Below are 24,340 nucleotides of genomic sequence, written 5' to 3' on the forward strand. Positions count from 1 at the left end.
TGTACAGGATCAGACCCTAAAAAAAGTAAATACTTCTTCCCAGTGGCCCACTTTTCTGTGCTGTATCTGCTCCCCACATGCCTGCATTTACGTGATGTTTTGCTATTTATAATCAAATGGCCTTGGCAGGAGGACAGTATGTTAAACTCGGAGTTGGCAGAAAAGGAGGTTAATAATTGCAGTGAAGTATGGTAGCTGAAACAGTACAATATGTAAGACTTGTTGGTATAATGATTACACCCCAGCCTGTACAATCTGCCCATTTATACAGATTTCTCCAGTTTAATATACAGGTGACTTATGCTTTCCATTGGAAAAGTTATTTATTTTATAGCGTATCTTTCACTGAGGTTTGCACTGTTTACGGTGTGTTGCAAAGCTGCAATGTTCTGCTTAGTTGTTCCACTGTGACTTTTCGAAAAGGACATGGAAAATGAAGGTAACAAAAGAGTGGGGTAATTTTGCTGCAGCTTGATACATTTTAATGTTTCCCTAGCTCATATTAATGACAGCAATTAAGTTTATTAAATATATTGCCATGTCAGAACCCACATCCTGTTCAGGGCAGTCGCTCAGGCTGCAGTGATTGAGGGGGAGCAGCAGAAACCCAAGGACCAATTTTTTCCAGAAACAGAATCACACTGTGCTCCCTGTCAGGTCAAGCTGGGTCCTGCAGCCCCAAATTCATCCTCCAGGCTCGGGTCAGAGCGAAAGAAAACGGTCCTCAGAGGGAGAGAAGAAGGTCCAACAGTTAGGAAGGTAGTACAGGAATTGGAAGGCATGCTGTGAATTTATTTACTCTGTCATGTATCTCCCAAGTGACCTTAAATGGGATTTAGAGCTGTGTGCTGAAGCCACTATGACATCGAAGGCAACTTGGGACATCTAAATTAAATATATGTATCACCTCCCTGTATAGAGTGTATAGGGGAGAAGGAGGTTGTGGCACCAAAATTAAACACCTGTGTGCCTGGGTGCGAGTGTGGCCCTTGGCTTTCCCCACTGCTCGTGCAGAGGGAGCCCAGATACTTGGGACGTGCCAACGTCCATCCCCGCCTACACCAAAGAATCACAAAGCTTTGGCAAGGATTGAGCCTCTGCAAATTGTAACCGTGACCCTGAGTGTTTATTATGTGCCAGAGAGCACGAGCCAGATAATAATTTCCACCCAGGGAAAGGACATGGTTTACAAAGAGCTCAGTTCTCAGACAATGTTGCTTGAAGTGTGAAAAAGGCTCCCTGAAGGGAACTGCTGATGTTTACAACATTAAATCAAACTCTTATCGAGTTCATCCCTGCACTCTATTTATTTTGGAGAATCACTGATAGAGTATGTGCGTGTGTATATTTATATGCATGCATGCGTGTGTGTGTGTATGTATAGAAGAGTTATGATCCTTGAGCATTATCCATTACAGCTAACTCCATGTTTCCTGTCATCATACTCAAGGTATTTCCAAGCACCGTTTGGCCAGCACAGCATTTGAGTTGGCTGCCTTCAGTATGAAGGTTCAGAAAATAACGGTAGATGAAAGACTCTGCCTGCCATCGTGGGCAGGGAGGATGCGAGGGACATATGTTCACAGTGTGCTAACAAAGAACTGTCCAAAAGGAAATTTACTGGGTTTGTCTTTGTTGGAGGTTCCTCTCAAAGCTTAGAAGTGCTATGGCCAGACAAATTGCTGTGATAGCTTTGAACCCAGATAGAGAGCTAAAATTAATTAGATACTCTGAAATAATATTTGATCATTAGATTAGATTCCTCTCATGTACAGGGCCAGATTTGTTATGATTATTCATGAGAAATATCCTTCTTATCTTCAGTGGAAGTATTTGTGATGGAGAGGCATCAGATTGTGGCCCTTGGTATTTAATTCTGTGTGTTGAGACACTTATATGTTTACAACTGGATGTAAGACCATCTTCAACACGAAGTTCCCCAAACCATTGTCAGTATGTCGTTGCTTTCAGGTGCTGCAAAACTGAGACCCTGAGAGAAAATCCAGGTTTCGGTTAGGCTAATCGGTCCTTGCTTGGTTCTGGGTGATGCTCAGCATGATAACAGATCATGTGTTATTCTCATTTGTTTAATTTTCTTTTTGTATACCTGTGTGGTAGGTAGAAGTAATATCTTCTGCTGGGCCAACTGATGTAGTTGGTAAAAAAATCTTCAGTGCTGACACAGTTAACTTCAAAGTTAAATGCACAGCCAAAAATTATTGCTCAGGGTTTGATTAGATATGGGTCAGTTTGATCATCTCTGAAACAGAAAATGGCTGTTTCCCAGGGAAAATGGAGCTGATTCCTGTAGGAGAAGGGTATGTTCTGCAGGGGAGAGAGGGAGGAAGAAAGAAAGATGCTAAGATATTTTTGTCCTAAAAGGAAAAGCAAGATGGTTTACAGCCTGAGGACTTGGAGGTTTAGGTAAATGCGGAAGGGTGATTATAACATGCTCTAAAACCAGTATCTCTATTAAATTTAATGCATTATCTTCTTAGCATGGATACTAAAGTTTGTGATTAAATACCTTCAGTACAGGAGTGATGATGCTCATGATACTCATCTCAGGGTGAGTTTGTGTGCCCAAAAGCTTATCTCATTTTTCAAACTCTGACAGAAGATACGACTTCTGCCTGCTCACCTCCACCTCTCTTGCCTATGTCCTTAAACCACCACATCTCCAGCAAAACACCAACAGCAAATGGATGTTAACATTCCTATTGTTTTCCTAGAAGTAAAACTATACTATAAACACTATAACGCCATGAGTATTTTATAAAACTTTGAGGATCTTCCAAGTGCAAAATACAGTATAAAAGCAGAGTCCTCATGTTGCAGCGTTGCACTGTTAACAGGATAGTTCTTCAGAGGCATCTTGGAGAATGATCCCACACCCAGCTTTGGCAGCCAGGGCTGCATTTGGGGCCATAACGTTCGGCATAGCAGCACGTGTTTGAACAGATCCTGCTGCGCTAAATTAGCCCCAGCACTGCTATTATTTTCCTCTGATTATAAACTAGCATCTGCAAGGTGCTAATGCTGAAGAGACCTTAGATGTAGGATGGTCCCCATCGCTGTAGTGTTTGAGGGATTCACAGGGTTCATCCCCTTGCAAAGTAAATAACTACTATTATCCCTATTTTGGAAACACCAAATACTGAGACTATTTTTCCAGAATTACCAGAATTGCATAATGAACATAAATTAATGGTGGTAGAAGACAGTTTGTGATATATTGGAACCAGCAGTTTCTTATTGCAACCATTGCCATTTCAGAAAATGATCCCTAAACTCAAAAAAATATATAGCCTGTATTTGAGCCACATGCCTGAGGAAAAGTTTCATATAGCAAATATGCATTTGCAAGTCCTTGTGGAGGCTGGCAGGAAAGACCTTCTGGCAGAGCTGGCAAGGGTATCGTACCCCAAGAACTTGGTATGCCTGTGTTTCCAAAATAAAATTTGACAAGGGGGAAACACGATCTGTGCTTACACAGCTTGTTAACAAACTTGTTCATAAAGCAAAATGCTTCCTTAACTTTGGAGGAAAAAATGTTCTTTGCAAATCTAAGTAAATCTTCTCTTTGCAGCTCGGTCTTTTTGATCAGTTACCGAGCAGACGCTTTGGTTTGTAGCTGTCCACATATTAAGTGTTTGGCTTAGTTTTTTTCTGCAAATTTGTAGTATGATGGTTAGTGCTACCAGCTGGCTCGTGTTGAGGACACCTACCCTCACCGAGGAGATGTCCTTGGACAGAGCAGAGTACTCGTGACATTTTGGAGTGACTATAAGACCTGTCTGCACCAAAAGGCTGAGTGGGTGTAAGGAGTGTGTGCAAACTGCACACACTTGTGCACCTAAGCTAATGAGCTGTGCAGGGCAGGCAATACAACTACAGTCTTCTCAATCTGCTGGGTCATATCTTCATAGAAGTGACATGGAGGCAGTTAGGGAGGTGTCATGTCATTTGGGTCATGTAGGTGTGGGTGTGGTAAACCTGTAGGAGCTACTTCACATGATGATTTCATGCTAGAGAAATAAGAAAATGCACTGTATGGTGGGTGCAAGGTCAGGTGGGTTCTGCAACCATCTGGGAGCATATACTGCATGGGATCCATCAGGGTCTATGCTGGACCTGGCAGTATTTTGAACAGTGAATATGGTGTTTAACCTAGATGCTGCCTCACCAAACTTTTAACCTCTTGGGCCCAGTGGGAAATCCAGACAAAATCCCTGTCAGTGGGAGAGGTAATCAGAAGGAATCCTCTTCAGAGGAAGGTCTGAAGATCCTTCAGTTCTCAGTCACACACTTCCCCTTCTCCATAAACGGTATAGGGACCCAAGAGAGGATGTCAGGCACCCTTTGGGAACCATGCTTTGCTCATGGTACCAGTTCTTCTGTTTCCTTGAGTTAGAGGTTACGTGGCAGTGGCAGTCAGGCATGTGCCCTTCCCAGTTGGAGATAGGCTACTCTGAGTGGGAACCCTGTTCCTTCCTGCCCACAATCCTGCTGGCTCCAGTACTCTTCCATAACTGATTAGTTCAGTTGCAACAGGATGGGATTGGTGCCTCTCTACTCTTGGGAGACAGAATCATAGAATGGCCTGGGTTGGAAGGGACCTCAAAGATCATCTAGTTCCAACCCCCCTACCATGGGGAGGAACACCCTCCACTATATCAGGTTGCCCAAAGCTCCATCGAACCTGGCCTTGAACACTTCCAGGAAGGGGGCATCCACAGCTTCTCTGGGCAGCCTGTGCCAGTGCCTCACCACCCTCACAGGGAAGAATTTCTTCCTAACATCTAATCTAAATCTCCCCTCCTTCAGCTTAAGGCCATCCCCCCCTTGTCCTATCACTCCATGCCCTTGTAAACAGTCCCTCTCCAGCTTTCCTGTAGGCCCCTTTAGGTACTGGAAGGTGCTCTAAAGTCTCCCCAGAGCCTTCTCTTCTCCACGCTGAACAATCCCAACTCTCTCAGCCTGTCCTCATAGGAGAGGTGCTCCAGCCCTCTGATCATCTTTGTGGCCTCCTCTGGACTCTCTCCAACAGCTCCATGTCCTTCTTATGTTGGGGACCCCAGAGCTGGATGCAGTACTCCAGGCAGGGTCTCACAAGAGCAGAGTAGAGGGGAAGAATTACCTCCATTGATCTACTGGTCATACTTCTTGTGATGCAGCCCATGATATGGTTGGCTTTCTGGGCTGCAAGTGCACATTGCCAGGTCATGGTGAGCTTATTGTCCACCAGTACCCTGAAGTCCTTCTCCTCAGGGCTGCTCACAATCCATTCTCCGCCCACCCTGTAGTTGTGCTTGGGATTGCCCCGACCCACATGCAGGGCCTTGCACTTGGCCTTGTTGAACTTCATGCAGTTCGCACGGGTCCACCTCTCCAGCCTGTCAATGTCCCTCTGGATGGCATCCCTTCTCTCCAGTGTGTCGACTGCACCACACAGCTTGGTGTCATCTGTAAACTCGCTGAGGGTGCACTCAATCCCACTGTCCATGTCGCTGACAAAGATGTTAAATGGCGCCGGTCCCAGTACCGACTCCTGAGGAACACCACTAATCACTGGTCTCCACTTGGACATTGAGTCATTGACCACAGCTCTGGAGTGCGACCATCCAGCTAATTCCTTGTCCACCGAGTGGTCCATCCATCAAATCCATGTCTCTCCAATTTAGAGACAAGGATGTGCAGGACAGTGTCCAATGCCTTGCACAAGTCCAGGTAGATGACATCTATTGCACTTCCTTTATCTACCAATGCTGTAATCCCATTGTAGAAGGCCACCAAATTGTCAGGCACAATTTGCCCTTAGTGAAGCCATGTTGGCTGTCACCAGTCACCTCCTTATTTTCCATGTGCCTGAGCATAGTTTCCAGGAGGATCTGCTCCATAATCTTGCCAGGCACAGAGGTGAGACTGACCGGCCTGCAGTTCCCTGGGTATTCCTTTTTCCTTTTTTTAAAAATGGGGGTTATGTTTCCCCTTTTCCAGTCAGTGGGAACTTCACTGGACTGCCACAACTTCTCAAATATGATGGATAGTGGCTTAGCAACTTCATCCACCAGTTCCCTCAGGACCTGTGTATGCATCGCATTAGGTCCCATAGACTTGTGCACCTTCAGGTTCCTCAGACAGTCTCGAACCCGATCTTCTCCTACACTGGGCAGTTCTTCATTCTCCCAGTCCCTGCCTTCACCTTGGGCAGTGTGGCTGGGGCACTTGCCAGTGAAGACTGAGGCAAAAAAGTCATTGAGTACCTCAGCCTTCTCCATATCCCGGGTAACCAGGTCTCCCATTTCCTTCTGGAGAGGGCCCACATTTTGGGGTTTAGTCTCTCACCTTACTCCCAAGAGTAAGTAGTGCATCTAATTTCTCTCACATCTTGGGTGAGTGTTGCCAGCAGGAAGGAGGGGAGCAGTTTGGAGGAGACTGGCCCCAGAGAGCACTTCTTAGATGTGCCACTGACACAAAGGTAGAAAAAGCTGCATGTCCTTCGAAGAACAGGTTTACAGCCTGGAACAACCTGGGCAAAATGAAAGGAATGTCTCCAATTCATGGCACACATAAAGAGAAACAGCAGGCTGGAGTATGTAAGCAGAGTTTCATTTTTTAAGAAACACAAAGCAATGCTGCCATTCTGCTGCCTTAGTTGGAAAACAGTGAACACTTCAGGTACCGCCCTGTAAGGAAGATGTGGATTCATTGGAGAAAGTCCAGAGAAGCTCACTAGGTCAGAGGATTAGAAAATATGAGTTATGAAGAAACAGTGAAAGAATCAGTTTGTTTAGTCTAGAGAAGAGAAGACGGAGAGAAGACATGATAACAGTCTTCAAATATGTGAAAGGATGCTTCAAAGACAAAGGGAATAAACTATTTTCCATGTCTTCTGGGAGACAGTGGGGCACTGGTATAGGTTGCCTGAGGAGTCTCCATCTTTTGGAGATCTTTAAGGACCGGTTAGCCAAATATCTGTCAAAATTATTTTGACAGAGCTGGGGTGGGGGGAAGGGCTAAATGACTGCCGAGTCCCTCAGATCCTCTGATTATTTTATTGGAGGCCCCCAGACAGGGACGCTCTGGGCCTGATGGATTCTTCAATTTGTTCCAATTTTTATTGGTAATGAGCATTGGGTTTCTACACTGTGGCTGAAAAACTAGTTTCTGAAAACATCACATACAACACAGGAGGCAATCGTTGCTTCCTGGCTTCACCTATGTTAGATAGCACTAATCACCCCAGCACATGGCCCAACATCACTATGGTGCCTACTCTTCCAAGAGATCTCATGCCTTGAGGAATTAAAAGAATCAATAAAATTCCCTTGAAATAATTGTGTTTAGTGGAAATTTGAATGTATCTTCATCTGTTCAAGAAACTGTGCAAGATCAGTTAAGTTTTTAGGTTAAGTGTTGTTCAACTTATTTGTGCAGCCTGTGAGTGTCCATGTATCTGCTTTACTGTAAATCTACATTAATCGTGATGAATGGCTATATATGTTGCAGGGTGGCAGGAAAATCTCCAGTACAAACAGAAATCAGACAGGTTGGAGTGGCTCTGGAAGCTGCTGCATGGCTGAGGCTAAAGTAGTCTCAGCCTGCTGATGTTAAATCTTTAGATGTAAGGAGAAAAAAAGGTAGAATGTTTTCATCTAGGGCTGTAATGGTGATAGAAAGCAGCCGCGCACCAACAAAATAAGGTCGTACCTCTTTGTAGCTGCCAGACCTACAAGCCTTATCTACACTTGCTTTTATTGCCCCAGATTTTCCACCACTGCTGCCAGCAGAGACAATGGTGGGAAGTTTGAGCCCTCACGTGAATGAAATCATCATCACTGCAGAACAATCACACCTTGGACCAGCCAGGAGAAGAAGAAAGAATATTCAAGGAGAGCAAAAGATCTCCTAAAACTTGTCTTGTCTGTTTGTTTCAGGATCGCTGGTGATACAGCGCTCAACAAAAACATCCACGAGTCAGTCAGCGCTCAGATTCGGAAGAACTTTGCAAAAAGCAAATGGAGAGTAAGTGACCCATCCTCAGGGATGACACTTAGACACGAGACTCTGTTAATGCAGTAGCCATATAGCCACGCTTTCAGTGTGTTAGTGATTTTCTGGCTCAAAATTTTGGTCAAAAAAGTTGGTCCGGACTTGGGTTACACGGCCCTGCAGGGCCTTTTGTAGAGGATGCTACTAACCAAGTATGTAAACACAGTGAGTGTGAGAGATGGGGCTGGGGCTGCTCGTAGCTAAAGCACCCATGGTTATATGTGGAGTTGGGGTCAGCATCACAGGGGGGCATGAAGCAATGCAAACACCCTGTGTGTTGGTGCAGGGACGGATGCGTCAAATATGACTTTCCTTGTAGGCTGCCGCATCCCAACGGAGTGCTAGAAGGAACGACGGGGAGCAGGACCAGAGCAGAAATGTGTATGGTTTGATATTGCTGTTTCTAGCTTAGAAACTAGAAATTGGGAAAAATTTGAAAGATGATGGACTCATTCACTTCTGACAGCTCTGAACAGCCAGGAGAGGAGCAGAAGTAACACTTTCACCTCCTTTTTTTTTTTCTTTCTTGTTTTTTTTTTTTTTTTTTCTCCAGCAAGCGTTTAATGCCACGGCAGTCGTGCGACACATGAGACGGTTACACCTCGGCAGCAGCCTGGACAGCGCGAGTGCCAGCGTGTCGAACACCCTCAGCCTCACTGCGCCGCTTCCTGACGCAGCCACACGGAAAGATTGTGAGTAGCTGACATCTCGGCCATCGCAGCCAAGCAAATTCACGGGATCCCCATCTTCTCCTTGACCCCCAGGCTGCAGTCTTCCCTGCCATTAGGGTCGGCTTTCTGCACGCAGGTGTTTAAAATAAGGACTGAAAAGGGACCGAGGCCTTTATTTTTAGCTGGCCAAAAACCTAACAATTCAATTGGAAAAGTTTATGCGCTAAAATATGAGTTTTCAGCTCAGTGCATTTTTTGGGAGAAAAACACTGTTTCTTGTGAAGAAAAAGGGCTTTCGCTTGGGAAAAAGACCCAGACCTCCACAGCAAAAAGTTTTGTATTTGGTTGAAAACTGAAAAAGTTTACTCAAAATGTTTACATTTGAGTTTCCAGTATTATGATAAGACATTTTTCTGTAAAAATTGGCTTACTTTCCATTTCCATTTTCCATGGGGGAGACTGATCCTGCCAGTCTGACCCAGCTTCCCTCTCCCTGGGCGAAATTAAGCTCCTGTACGAAGAGGCTCATTTGTCTGAGCAGAACTCGGGCTCTGTACACCACAGTGGGACTTGGCCTGCTGCCTTGTTTGTTATATGCTATAACTGAGATTTGCAAGCTGCCCGACGGAGTCAGATGCTTGGGATATATATTTTTTCTGAACGCCAGGGAAGGAGCTATGGCAGCGAAGGGATCATTTGGAAGACAGAAATGCTTCCTCTGCAATGAAGTCTATTTAATCTCTGGCTTCTGAGCATTTCTTTTATTCCCTTCTGTCCATCTGTAGAGATTTTTTATATCACAAAATGGAGGCATGTGGACTTTACAGTTAGAGGAGATTATTTTAAGGTGTGACATCAAAAAGGGATGCTAGTAGTTTATTGTACAGCAAGTCAGTGCTTGCTTGACTGGGGACTGAAGTGGCTGTTTCTAAACAATACCCCACATTATTCTGGAATGAAAACCACCTACTATTCAGGATGGATTTTGGATGGTGCCACTATCTGCGAGTTGTGGTTCCTCTTGCTGTCATGGGCACAGGGAGTGATCTGCCTTCTGATGCTGCCTGAGATGTTTTTCCCAGCCTGTCCTGTTGCTGAGCCAGAGGAGAGCCCCTTCCCTCTGCATCCCAGGCCAGATGGGGATTCATGCCCAGCGCCCAGTTTGCAGTGCCCAGTGCCAAATCCTACAGCTGCTGCCGAAAATTCATCACTGTGCTCCTGGCACACATCTGGCACCTGCAAAAGAGTGATGCAGCACTGACCAGCAGCAAGGCGCTTCCAACCATGTGCTGGCCATGCAGCAATGTAGAAACCCCCTTACAGGAGAGAAATGTGCCTTTATTTTGGTTTCTGCTGCATTATGGCTGAGCTGGACCCCAGTTAGGTCTGATGGCATACTTTGATATTAAACTGGTGGGTGATTAATCTCCATCCATCCATTTGATTAATCTCAAATGGTGTTAATTAGTAGCATTGAGTAGTCTGAATAGTAATGGAAAAACATCTGTGAACAAGAAGGATGGGAAGAGAACAACGTCTGTTTAACCACTACAGAATCCAGCAGGTCCCTGTGCAGAATCTGACCATATTTTGCAGTGATGGAGAAGTCAGCCAGGGTATGAAGGATAAAACCAGATGTGTTAAGATAGGTGGGGTTTTTTCATGTCAGAAATATGAGGCAGAAAAGTATCAAAAGATTTCCAAGCATCCCAGGTTAAGTCCAGCTTGCCAGACAATACAGAAGAGCTTCTTTTCCTCAAAGAAATGAATTAAAGAGTTAGGAGATGCTGGAGTCCCAGAGAACCAGTGAGGAGAGCCAGCAGCAAATACAAGGAGTAACTGTAAGAGGGAGCTGGCATATCAAATGCATTCTACCAAATACCTCCTGTTGGGAAAAAAGGAAACCCCTGAGGTCTCTCTCCTGCCTCTTTCTTTCTCAGTGGTTTTCTCTGGGGACAGATTTCTTGCACAAGAAAGATCCCGTGCAGCAAGTTACATGAAACAGCTGTGCCACCATTACAAAATATAATACTGCCTAATGCTATTAATAGACATTTAATGAGCTCTCCAAATAGTTTCAAATGCAGCAATTTCACATCATTGAAGACAATTAAATACAGCCTTCGCCTGAGAGTAGGTTATGTCAGGCTGCATCCTAATTCTGTTCTCTGTATTAGGGCAGAGCAGAGATGATGCATTAGCCTGGATTATGCTACCTGTCAGGAAAGTCTAAGTGAATCAGTCGGGATTTCTCAAGTCCATGCCTGGTTTATTCTGTTTAGACATGATTAGACTGCCTAGATTAATTACAGCACCTAGATCTCTGTATTTTTAAGGTAATAGATAAATTGCTATGTGAAGCCAAGTTGTCAAGTGTCAATACTGCTGGGAAACAGGATGCAGCCAAGTGTAGGTACAGCGTAGTTATCCCTGAGGTTGAAATGCCACCTTGAAGCATGGAAAAGTAGGTAAAAGTCATAACAAGCATCAAAAAAGTCCTAGTAGTCAAGGGGCTATATCAAACTCCAGTCCAAGGATATATTAATATAGGTTTCATCCATCCTTTATTCACCAGGCTGGAAAGATGAACTGTATTTCTGAGTTCACATTTTGTCAGAATGAGGTGACCGTGCCAGGTCCCCTTTCAGCAGCTTTTCTCGCGCCAGAGCTGCCTTTGCACATCAGTGCCTACAAGGCTGCCAAACTGCATGGACAGCTGCACATGCCGGCAAAATCTAAGGATCTCCCCTGTGGGGTCTCAACAGCCACTGGGAGAGGGGTAGTTCATCTGCGGAAAGCTCTGGCAAGGATATATTTTATTTCTCTTCATTAATACTTTCCGTAGAAAATGCTGACATTGCGCTGGAATAGCAAAATCTTGAATCCATCATTTAAAACCCAGCCTACTTTGGGTTTTCAGGGGTTATGCTTTGGAGGGTTTTGGTTTTTAAAGCTGTGGTGGAGGGTTGACTGGAAGTGGACACTTTCTATAAACATTTTAATTTAGCTAAAACACCCTTTTTCATTAAAAATATCTGTCAGAAGTCTTTGATTAGTTCAAAAGGAACTGCCTGGGTAAATTTTGAGTCCAGATACTCAACCTACATCAACCTACGTCTCTTAGCTGGAAATCCTGGAGACATACCAGCAAAACCTGGAGTGACATAAGCTGTTGCTAGAATTATGTCCAAGTCACACAAAATTACATTCCCTGAAGGTTTACTGGAACTGACCAACAAGTTTGACCCACTGTACTTTTTTATCAGCAGCTTTGCAGGATGCCTGGGGAAATTTTTTTAGTCCAGGTGCACAGTCTGTTCGTGGCCATGATGAGAAGTTTAATCATTTTTAACATGCCCACGAGGAAAATTATTCTGAGCAAGTACAATGCTGGAGGGATTTATGAATCTCAGAACTCTTTGTCTTCAGCCCCAGAAATGTGGAATTGGTTGAACGTATACCAAAGTTGGACATTTATTCATTGCAACATGCGCATGCAACTGCCGGTGGTGGCAGCAGGCAAATGGCCATGGACCAGGAGGGCAGAAGATGCCCCGTGGAGGTACCCAGCCAACCCATCACTGCAGGAAGAGCAGGAGCCCTGTCTCCAGCTGTGGTCCCCTCTGCTCTGTAGCGTGCCACAAAAGAAACTCAGCTTTGCCCACATTCCCACCTCCAAAAACAACATTTCTAACTCTGTTTCTGGCTTTCCTTTTAGGTATGTCTCCATCCACTCTCTGTAGTTTTGTTTCATCTGCTTCTTCAGGCGTTTCTGCGGTAGGAGGGGACCGGAGACCCAGACCCACCACAGTGACCACAGTGCACACAGGGAGCAAGTGAGAGCCGGGGCGGCGAGGAGTGGGCAGGCAGCTGGGCTGGCAGGGTTCCTCTGCGCGATCCCACCCTGCGGTGCAGCACGCTCAGTGAAGGACTAGAAGAAAGAAGATTTTTTATGGCCATATTTTATACTGCAATTCTGAAATGTTTCATTTATCACAAACTGCAATGACTCCAGGGGGAACGGATCTAACAGTCTCTGGTGCTGTACATATATATACATATATATAAATATATATATATATATGTGAGTCTAGCAATGTTCTAACTAATGAACACTCATTCTTTTCCCCAGTGATTTACTCTTTTCTCAGTGTAGGTAACAGTATATGTTGTATTTTTTTTCCATTAACTACGAACATCTCAACTGGATTATTTAAATAGAGATACTTTTCTGAGCATATTTTTTTTCTTTTAAAAAGCACTTCCAGCAATGTCCCTCCTTCCAGTTTGCTTGGGGATAGGCTATTTCTGTAGGTAGGAATTGACGTTAACTTTGCAACATGGGAGGGTTTCAATGGCATGCCATTTCTCGCTCCTCAAATTGGACTGCAAGTCTGTCTGGCTTTAGCAGAGCTGTTACTGCTCAGATGAAGAAACTGCTGCTTTCCCTCCCCTCCTCCTCCTTGAAAGCCATGGCAAGAATTAAATTGCCACCAGCTGGCAGTCAGCTCATCCTTGGCCTCATTTCTGTTGTCCTGGGTATTTGCAGCACCCTTGTTTCAGAGGAGAGGCAGGTACGCAGTGCCGGTCAGGAGTCAACCAGAGCTGAGCAAACGAAATGACAGAGCATGGGCTCATCCTGCAGCTCTTAATTCCTTCGAGTCGGCAGAGCAAAAGAAAAGGAAGATTCAGTGCTGGGAATCGTAGTTGTCCTCTGCCACTGACTCGCTGTGCTGCCTTCGAGCAAGACATTTAATTCACCAGCCTCCTCCCAGCCTGGCCTCTGGCACAGGGTGCATCCAGCCCGAGGGCTCCATGCCAGAGGTACTGAGCACCCGCAGCTCCTGGGGGCTTTGCTTGGTGTTGCCGATGCTCAGCACCTTCCAGAGTGGCCAAAAATGAGTATCGGAAACCAAATAGAAAAGTTTGGACTTTAATCTCTGCGTGCCTGGGTTTCACCCCTTGGGAGAGGAGTGATGCTTGCACCCTTCTGTGACGCACTGGCAGGTTCTTGGGTGCAAAGTGCAGGATGTGGTGTAGCGTTGCTCAATCATGCTTAGCTCTGGCCAAGGGCTGGTGAGGAACACTGAGCTGGGAAAGCAGGGCCTCGCCGAAAGGCACGGGCACAGGCAGGGGCAGTGGTGGCACTGCCTCCCCCTCCTCCCCAGACGCTCATATACAAAAGCAAACTCAATTTCCCCAATTTTGCTATTACTAAATACATGCACTTCCCAGGCTCCATTTGCTGGTGCATCGTTTAGGAACAATCACCATGACTGTTGTGCAGCTGTGCATCAAAGCAGCTTGAAATAGAGAGGAGAACAAATCTGCCCGGATATGCCTGGGGTGATTTTCCTTCCAGGAGGGGAGAAGGGAGGTGGGCAGCAGAGGCAGGCACCCTTCCCCAGCCACTGTGAGCCTCTCGCACCCCAGACAGGTCCATGCCCAAACAGAGGCACACACCATTCTCCACAGCGTACTCTATTGCCACACTCGCCTCCTTTATCCTGCACAAGAAATTGTGAAAGCTGGTCACAGATGTGGCTGAATGTATCAGGTAATAGTGACGGTGCTGGGAAAAGCCATAAGATATGTATTTTTCATTGAGGCTTCAAAATCCTGCTTCACCTGGAAGTTGGCTTCGACCGGCAGAGCCATGATTTCATCCATGGTACTTTGAGTGCTAAAAGCTGGAAAAGCAGGTGACACTGAGCGCTGACTCTGTTCGAAATAGCCACTCCTTTGGTGGCACTTAAAGCTGTTGCACCCAATAGATCTCTAGTTTCCTCGGTATTAAGCTGCTCCCCATTTTCCAAGGGCTGTGGCACATCTGAGTGAGGCTCTGGGATCCCCTGGTGCCCCCACCATGTTGCAGCTGGCACGGATGCTCACACAGAAAGGCTTCAGCTTCAACTTCTCATTGCCAGATATTAGTCTCTTGGGGTTTGGTAGCAAAACTCCATACAATTTCCCTGGTGAGGACGAGATTTGGGAACACCAAAGGGCAGAGGATCTCCTTGCTGCAAGTCACACTCCTGTCTCCATCCGCTGGCCGTTGCCACCATATACTTCTGCCCCACTGACAAAGACTAGGAAGAGCTTTATTGGCATTTACCATCGGAGGTCTTTATGTCTTGCTGCGATGGTATCTGAAAATGAGTATAATACAATTTAAACTCATTCTAAGGCCACTTTATTTTGCCAGCCTCAGAAGGAAGGTTTAGTTTAGGAGAGACTCCTATCCCAAGAAATTCAAGTTATTTTGAACCCCCCCCCCATGATTTCATAAGCCCAGCTGACTGTATTCTGCTCCAGTTGCAGGGATGTAAATAGGCAGTCTCCCAGTTTGGCATCAGTGGAATTCCCCACATTTACACACATGCCACCAAAAGCAGGATTTGGTTAGGGAATATTTTGTCTTTGCAGAGTGGTTTTAAAGGTTAGGGCTCAAGCATTCCCTCTTCAGAAACCTGAGGTCTGGTTTGAACCTGATGTAGTTCCCGAGGCCACTAATCAAAATACAGCGTCCAAAAGTATCTTGCAGAAAAAAGAAAAGCAAATGGATTTCCATCTGCAAAACAAAGAGCAGTCACAGGAGCAAAGGCAGACATGCTGTCCTGCAGATGGAGGGGGGTCCCATACGCTGGCTGCCCCTCCTTGCTGGATGCTTTCTGTGTTTTTTGTGGGGAGGGGTATTCTTTCCTTCCACACTTGGAATTAGGGTGATTTGTTTTCCTTCCTGCAAGTAATATTCTGCCATAGTTATGTAATTTATCGTCATTCTCTTTGGCTTGCTATCAACTGCTGGGAACTTAAGACAAGAAACAGAAGCACTTAAAAGCAAAATTGTTTCTTTCTGCTGCAATTCTAGGTGGTGGGAAGCTCTTCTTTTGTACCAGTGAAACACAGTTGGAGACCTGACAGGGGTTCACCACATGCTTAGAGATCTCTCTTGTCACTGAGTCCTGAAGTATCTCTTGATTAAAACTTCCGTTTGAATCTGGATAAATCTGCTTAACTGGGATGACTTAGCAGCACCCAGGCCAGATATATGGAGGGGGCTGGAGCTGTTTGCCCCTCGGCAGCACAGCCTGGGGTGGCAAACACTCCAGCATCACTTGCTGGCGATGCTCCTGTGCCGTTGCGTGTCCTTCCCCTGCCCCAATCCACCTCTGCTCAGCCACTCTCACAAATGAATAAAAAACCAGGAGTAAATAATGTGCGCATGTGGGGAAAGGGCTAATAACCCCAAAGTAGAAGATTCAAAACAAATCTCCAGCTGGCCTTGCCATGAAGGAGCAGGTAGAAAAATCTCTCTGGGCTCTTTCCCAACGGACTGTCCTACTAAACAATGTGTGATTTGCTCCTTACCTGAGGACTTCAGCCTGGACTCACCTGTCTGTTACCCTTTTCTGCTTTACTTTACTGGCACCGATGTGTTTTTCCTTTGTAACTTGTTTTCCTCAGCTCCTTCGCCTTCTTTTTCTTTGCTTGCAGCTTTGATTGTTGATTTTTACCTCCAGAGTCACAGAGGCCATCTCTGATGCCAACAGCAGTGCTCTTGCTGGGAAAACAAAACAAAAAAAATCCAGAAAACCTCCAGCTGGCCCCTTAGCCTGCAGAAGAAGTTGTGAGGACAGGCTGCCCGTGAACTCTGCGAGCTGAAAGTCAGTATTGCAGTGGCAGGGGCTTCCGCTGCTGATTTTGCATGTGACTTCATTCCCAGTGCATCCTAACTTTCTGCTGGATCACCCCTTCTGCAGCACAAAGTGGAGATTGGCCCTGCGGCATGGCTAGTGGGGAAGTAGGAGTATGGGGAAAACCTAGCAGTGATGTTTTCCTGAGACTGTGTTACTCTGCTGGTGATGTCTCTTCTGTCCTGGTTGCTATTGTACAGGTGCCATTAGAGTAGTGGGTGCAGAAAAAAAAAGAAAAAAAAAAAAAGAAGTAGGATTTTACCTATGCCTTGTGCGTCTGTTATGTTTGTGGTGCTGAAATAAAACCAAGCAACGATAGAGGTTCATTCCTGATATGAATCAAACCACAAAAAGGGGTGCCAGCCCATCGGTAGACATCTCCATGTAGTTCAGCAGTGGGCATTACATGGGGCTTTCCATTGTGCACGGGTCCTGCATACCTCCATGGCTATTGACAATATTTTTTCTGTAACCAGATGTCCTTCTTCTGGGCTCCTGCCCAGCCCTGAGGGACTTAGGGGTTTGTCAAAAACTTTTCCCAGCCTCAGGAGCCAACACAGCTCCTGACCTCTGGCTTTTCTCCCCAAGCCCTTTGCAAACCAGAACATGGACCTCCAGGGTGCCCAAGAAATGCAGTGGCAGCTGGCCCCAAGGCTACCCCTTCCTTAACTGTGACCCTATTTTTTTTTATTCTCCCATTGGTGAGCAGGGAGAATATTGTCCTTTGACATTAACTTGGCATTAACTAGATCGGATATAGGGAAACCTGTGCTATAATTTCCTCCTGTGATAACAGCTCCAGACCAGAGCTGCACAAACCCACCAGACTGATATTGTCAACAAGTTCATGCAGACTGTAGCCTGTTGCTTTTGCCCTTTCCAAACAGTCAGGCAATTCACCTACTGGCAAAATAACAGTTTCGAGACTGAGCCCTGAGGTACAGAATTATCATCCTTTCAGTATATGGAATTTCCCAATTAATGGAATTACTTGTGTTCTTGCTCCCATGCGTATTTATCCGTCTGAATTGGGGCCTGAATGCATCCCAGAAATTATTCATGGGAAGGGAGTTTTGCCTTCATTATCATGTTTATTTGCACCAGAAACTTAATGTTAAGGATTACACTCATTCAAGCAAAAAGCAGAAACACACCCGGAGACTACAGTATCCAAGGAAAACAGCATAAAAGCCAAACGTGGAGGATTAGTTGGCAAATCACTGTGAGCAATGGCTGAGTGAGGGAATGGCAACCTGCTCACAAACGTTGCACAAACAGAGTTTCCCCTGGTAAATTCCAAATTTCTTGCCCAGCAGCAAGTTTTACACAATCCCTTTCGTTTCTCCCTGCATCCCCGCAGCTGAGTCCTTCTTCCCATCCTTTCTGCCGGGGTGGTCCGGTCTCCATGACACACTTGTGTGTGCGTGTGTGTGTGCGTGTTGTGACCCCAGGGATCACAGATCTCACCCGTGGGAGATCAGGAGTTGGTTCAGGTTTTTTGGTCCGACTGCGCACGGTTGGGCCAAAGCTGTGTAAATAGCGTTTGTAACAGAGGATAAAGGCTCTTTATCCCAGATCCTGGTTTTCAGACCCCTTCCCCACCATGAACTGTGCCACTGTGCTGTTCAAGTAGCTACTTTTTTTTCTCCTCTTCATAAATGATAAGGTCAGAAGAGCGGCTCTTACATTTTTTCCATGCTCCAGAGTGGAATCAGGGCATGTACGTTCGCAAGCATTGTGAAAAAACACTGCTGAACTAATGATGACATCAAATGTCCAATAAATGCATGATACTGCACTGCATGTATTAAACTGCTGTTCACTGTTTCTATATTTCCCAAGCCTTTTCTTTATGCACATTCAACCCAACCTTTTCTTCGAGGGATTTACTTCTACATTTTGCTTTTAAATGACTCAATGTATCTGTAACTCGAAATCCACCATTAAGTTTGAGTAAATGCTAAAGCTGATGTTTTGTAAACAAGATACTGCAAAGCCTGGTAACGTATTTTGTCTCTCTGTTGAATGCTCTGCAGCATGTACAGGAAGAGTCACCATCCAGAACAGCTTAAAACTATGCAGCAGTCACCTACACATGTCTACAAACAGGGGGTCGGGGAGAGGAGGGTCCATTTTTGAATACAATGCTTAAAAATTTGATCTGCATCAAAAATTCCTTCCCTGGGTTGCTAATGCTCAGGACTAGCAAGACGCATGTTGGTGTGTCTCTTTGTTTTTTCTTTTTTTCTTTTGGTTCATTTTTCTTAGTCAAATCTTAGACTGGTTCACTCAATTCTTAGTATTTTTCTCTTCCTACAAGATATTTCTTTCTCACCTGTTGCAGAATGAACTGTATTTTGGGGACCAAGATGCTGTGATTATTTGCCTGCACAAAATAGGGCAGAGAGCTGAGCTAATTATCCCATCCTTTCCATAGCATCACCACCTAAATACTAACATTTAATCCTCCATGTAGTACCACCATGGAAGAGTTTGATATGGGACTTTTCCTTCTTCCACATGGAAATCATGCCCTTGCCTTCTCTTCCCTTAATCATTGACCCATTTTCATTTGTGTTGGTCTTTCTAAGGCAGGGTACAGGATGGCCACGTGGTACTTGTAGTACGTCCAGCCCAATTCTCTTGTGGGCATCAGCAGGGCATTGGTCCCAGCCCCTGAGTGGCTGCTGTGTTACTGTGGAAGATGCTCAAGTTCCCAATACTCAAAGCAGAGCCATCTGAAAGGGCTGGGATATTGCTCTGGGTTCCTGGCAAGGGCATGCCAAGCAGCAGGGCTGGAGAGAAAGCACCATGCCCGTGGTGTAGGGAGCAAGTATCAGCCCTTGGAAATAATGCAAGGGACTGCTCCGTGGTGGCTGAAAGCACAAAGAAGTCTTGAGCCCACCTTCAAGGCTGGTGCTCAGCCAGGATGCTGTGCCATTGCTGAAGCACTACATGGCAGCATGAAAAATCATCATTAATAATGGTTGTAAATCAGCCTGAGTTCAGATTGCTGAGGCAGCATGTGGTGCAAATTTCCATGAGGAGGTGGACATGCGCTGTGGTTCCTGGTGGGTGGGAGCTCCTAGGGGGGGTGCTCAGGGTAGCACTGAGCTGTTCCATCTCTCATCTGCATCCTGAGCCCAGCATGGCATCACACATGCTACGTCTTACTAGATCAAGCTGTAGCATGACCCCCAAAGTGGAGAGCATGGAAGGTTGTAGCTCAGTGGGAGATACGGTGTGACTCATGTTTCTGGTCAATGCAATGTCAGCGTCCTGTTGTACATTGGCCTCTAGTTGAGAAACAGCATTTTGGTCAGTTTGGGCTTTTTTTAGACAGATATTTGACTTGGGTCAGCAAACAATGAAAAAAAGCCTAGTCTGCCCAGAGTAGTGACTCCCCAAATATCCCCAAACTGCAAAACATCTCTTGGTTGACTTTTAATGAAAATACAAGCATGTTTTCTACAAAGGCTTAAATCTTAATCAAGGAATGTCATTGTGCCTAATATTGCAGGTCTTGTGATTGATACAAGTTCATAACAGCATCCACGTCCAAAAAGAAGGGGGAATGTGTATTTACTCCATGCATGTATTAAGGCATCGCAAAAGTTTTATCTGCATAATGAGTTTGCAATACTGCAAATTGTTAATGGGGCTACGTCGCAAGTGGTTCTCTGCCTTGACAATCATGTATACATATCGAGATTTCTATCATAATGACAATTTAAAGGGACAAATAATTGTTTTCCTCCAATAAATCCAATTAAATCACCCTGATGTGAAGTCTGTTTTTGAGTGCATGAGTCTCTATCCATGTGCAAAAAAGGGAATGAATCATTTCTGTAGCTGCTCCACTGTGTTTTATGCAACGATATCCCTTTAGGTCCCAAAGGATGGTGAGATTTCTTTTCCTCTCCAATTCACTCCATAGGGAAAAGGATAAACAGGATGATTTGTCCTTCAGGTGTTTCCTAGAGCTGCTGTTGAAAGTGATGCTGAGTGTCAACATACAGAGACATGGCTGTCTCCTGGGGGTTGAGAATATCTGTGTGGGGCTGTGTAAAGAAGATGCAATTGTTGGAGACTGCTGCCCCTTTGAGCTGGTCCCGGTGGTTTACACAGCCTGTGGTGTGAATCATTAACGGAGATGGGATTTTCACTAGCATTTCTGAGTCCCTTTGCAGTCAGCAGTGGCCCCCAAAGGCTGTTGCGTGTGCTCCATCATTGGCTTCCTTTTTCTCCAGATCATGTTCTCAGTGTGTATTATGACTAGGTTTTGGGTTTCTTTGTTGGTTGCTTTTTTGTTTTTCCCCTCTTATTCTCAATTTTCCCCACTTTTATTTCTGCTTTCCTGGCTTTCACTCACTGGCACACAAGAATTCCTTCCCCTTTAAAAATAGCAGGCAAAATCACTACACCCAGACACGTGTTGTTGGGCACCCAGCAGGAAGGTAGGCTCATGCTTCAGGTCAAAGTCAGGTGGTTTTAGACATCTAGTTCAATAACAGAGCTGAAATGAACTGCAGTGATAATGGCCAACTCATAGCAATATAAAGAGAAAGGCAAATTACTTAAACTGCTTTTATATTGTGAATGAAGAAACAACCACCAGAACCAATCTGATGACTATTTCAAAGCTGTGGTATGCAACTGTGGCCACAAAACTAGGATTAGATGCTGGGCTGTACCAAGAGAGATGAGGTGACCTCCCGTTTGTGCTTTGGAAAAGCATATCCATGGGAAGGTATATCTTGGAAAAGTACACCCATGTACAAAAATGGTCTCAGGGAGTGGGTTGGAGGCAGAGTGCGACACTGAGGCACAGACACATGATTTGCAGTGTCAGGAGGAGAAGCAGATCCTGTAGAAAGACACCACTGTCTAACCATATGTGACAAGCCTGAACTCTGAACATCCCATCATATTCAGGACCACACTCCCACCTATGTAAGTTTAGCTCTCCTGGTTTGGCTCAAATTCTGCAGACTTATGGTAGTTGAAGGCCTATCCCACATTTCACCATGAAATTAAAATCTCATCCAGGAAACCCTTCTTCTCATGTCTTGGTTTTCACAGTTCCTCTGTAGGCTCAGTGATCACCCAGAGTGCACCAAGCTTTTCCTAGCTCCCAGTGAGACAGGACAGAAGATCACCACAGCACCATTGAAATCCTGATGCTGTAAGATGGGCTTTTGATGTCACATCAGTATTTACTTGATCTTTGTGCATTTTCTTCACTGTTACAGGCTCAGCAACAGATTCTTAACTGAAACAGATGAGATATAATGTCAGTACAGAGAAACCAAGGGGACAAGACCGAGATGGGGCTATAGAAAATATTATGCTTGCAACCTTGCCAACATCCAAAGCCATGTTTGCACTGGAGGGAAGGGGACCGTCCTTATTTTGAAGGCTTGCTGTGTGTTGGTATGAACCGAGGGTCTGGCTTATGCCATACATCAGCTTTTCTTCATGCTATACCAAGTCCATTTCTCAGCTCCCTTGGTCTTCAGCACTGTCCCTTAACAGAACCAGGGCTCCGATGGGCATTGCTAGGCTTTGGGCAGCTCTTCTTTCACAGTCAAGACGAGTTTCATATGAGTGAGATCTGTAGAAGCAGAGCATGTGCAGGTGTCCAACTTTGAAGACCATTCAACCTGAGCAGGGACAGACCCCCTGTGGTTCAGGGCCCCCACAGCCAGTTGATGCTGAGGAGGAGACATTCTGCAGAGGGCTTTCAGCCACATCACTTGTTTCCTTGCAGCATAAACAGCTGTACCCTTTCTCAGGTTATGCCTACACTGAATTTCATCCAAAAGGCCAAACCTACCTCCCAGCTTGTCTGTGCATCCACAAAACCTTATTTTCAGGTATGGGCTTCTGAGGATCCATCTGGGGACTCCATGAGGAGAGAACGCAGGCCTGTGCTGCCCCAGAGCAATCCCAGGACACCATAAGCTGCCGTAGGGACAAGGGGACATGCTGTCCCCATCATATTACGTTTCCTCCCAGCTCTGGACATTCCTCAGGGAGAAGGTCCACCTTCATCACTGCAGATGTGTGGCCTGCCCAGCACTTCTGAGTCCCTTGTTTTGGTGGAGCCTCTCAACAATGCTGAATTACTGTGATGATAACCATTTTTTATAACTGTGGGGGTGGGGAACAAGGACCATCTGGATCAGCAGTGGAAGTATTCAATTGAGTATTTCCAGATTGTTTGGCATTTGGGCTTTCTGGATTACATTGGGATAAATTCCTGACTTCCAAACTCTATTTACTTATCCTGAATTCAATCCTTTTCTTTTTTCATCTTTGGGTTTTTTCTTTTTATACTTGCAATATTCTGATAAAATTACGGTCAATTAACAGTTCATTTACCTTCTTCATAAAAGTGTTTTGTTTAGGGAAATTAATAATAGAGCTGAGAGGCAATTTGTTGTTCCCATTGAACTCATGAGCTTTGTGCTTTCTTTGGCGCCATATAGGCTCTTGAATGTTTTTCATTTTCCTTCTTTAGGGCAGAAGCAAGAGCTGTGTTCACATCCCTGCATCAGCTTGCAGTCTAGCAGTGACTAGAAATGCATAATAAATCTCAAACAAATACTTCTTTTTGTTGGAGGCCAGCTGGGCAGGTACCCTCCATTCTGAAGAGTTACATATCACGATTATAGCAGAGCTACTTCAAGTTTGCATTTGCTCAAAGTAGCATCTGAAATGTCACTTTGCCTCCCAGTCTGTGATCCACTGCAGCACCTAAGTGGATCAGAGCCCTGAACTACTACAGGGAAAAACTGTGGCACCAAAGTGATAATCGTGGTGAACCCATAGTGACCTTCAACGGGAGCTGATGGATAAACTCCTGTTCTCAACAGATAGAACACAAGGATGTGATGGACAAACACTGAAGTTCTAATATATGTAATACAATACAATGCAATTTATTATTATATTATACTAAACTATATTACACTATATTATTATAATGTCTCTTCCAGACCAAGCAGAGGGACAACAGGGCAGAAACTGAAGGTTTGGAACTAGACTACTATGCCTTTTCAGTACTCAGATGATGGCATTTTATCATGTATTTCAAGTGTGGAAAGAAGAAAGAGGACAAGTTTTCAGGTACTTTTTGGTCACAATACCTAGAAAGGGAATTCGGATGTGATCAGGCTAGGGCTGAATTCTCAAGACAATGTTTAACTTCACTGCCACTAAACATGTCAACATCAGAGTCCACTGCCGAGTCAAATGATGATCACCTTGGAGGCTTGTGTTGAGGACTTCCAACTCCTCTTCCTGCCCTAAGGATTTGTAGCACTTATATGCTCATTTCTGATGTGCTTTGCAGGGATCTCAAGACAGAAACACAGAATGGCTGAGGTCGGTAGGGACCTCTTGGAGGTCATCTGGTCCAACTCACCTGCTCAACGAGCAGGGTCACCTACAGCAGACCATGTCCAGGCAGCTTTTGAATATCTCCAAGGATGGAGATGCCACAACCTCTCTGGTCATGGGCTTCACCAGTCCAGGTCAACAGACTGCAGCATTGATGAAGCCTTCCCTAACAAGTCCAGATAACGTACAAGTTAGTTAAAGATCCCAAGGGATGAAAGAGGAATTCAGATTTTGCTTTCAACCTTCACCCTCTGTTTTGCTTCTTTTTTTTCCATGGAGAAGAAGACCATCTGTGCAGTACATGTTGGTAGTCTAAATGCTTTCCTGAAGGACAACTTGACACGATGCTGGCTAGAGGATCAATTAGGGTAGAAAAGTCACACTATGCAGCAGGTGCCATGTGCTTGAGTTTACCGATGGTATGCATTAAATCTATGGGCAGAACCAACTGTTCAGCAATTCCACTGCAAGAAAGACAAAGACCTTCAAGAAAGAGCCAACAGATGTGGTTAA

At 45.2% G+C, this 24,340-nt stretch overlaps 1 protein-coding gene across 1 annotated transcript in view; it reads left to right on the plus strand.

Moving 5' to 3' along the window:
* The window catches only part of CAMK1D (calcium/calmodulin dependent protein kinase ID), a 234,724-nt gene extending 214,523 nt beyond the window's left edge, over positions 1 to 20,201 (plus strand). The window contains exons 9-11 of the mRNA XM_075765542.1: positions 7,941 to 8,028; positions 8,609 to 8,747; positions 12,445 to 20,201. Of these exons, the coding sequence (XP_075621657.1) occupies positions 7,941 to 8,028; positions 8,609 to 8,747; positions 12,445 to 12,566 (349 nt within the window). The 3' untranslated portion in view covers positions 12,567 to 20,201. The remainder of the gene's footprint in view (positions 1 to 7,940; positions 8,029 to 8,608; positions 8,748 to 12,444) is intronic.
* The last annotated feature ends 4,139 nt before the right edge of the window (positions 20,202 to 24,340 follow it).

Source organism: Balearica regulorum, chromosome 1 (genome assembly GCF_011004875.1).
Source record: "Balearica regulorum gibbericeps isolate bBalReg1 chromosome 1, bBalReg1.pri, whole genome shotgun sequence".
Lineage (NCBI taxonomy): Eukaryota > Metazoa > Chordata > Aves > Gruiformes > Gruidae > Balearica > Balearica regulorum.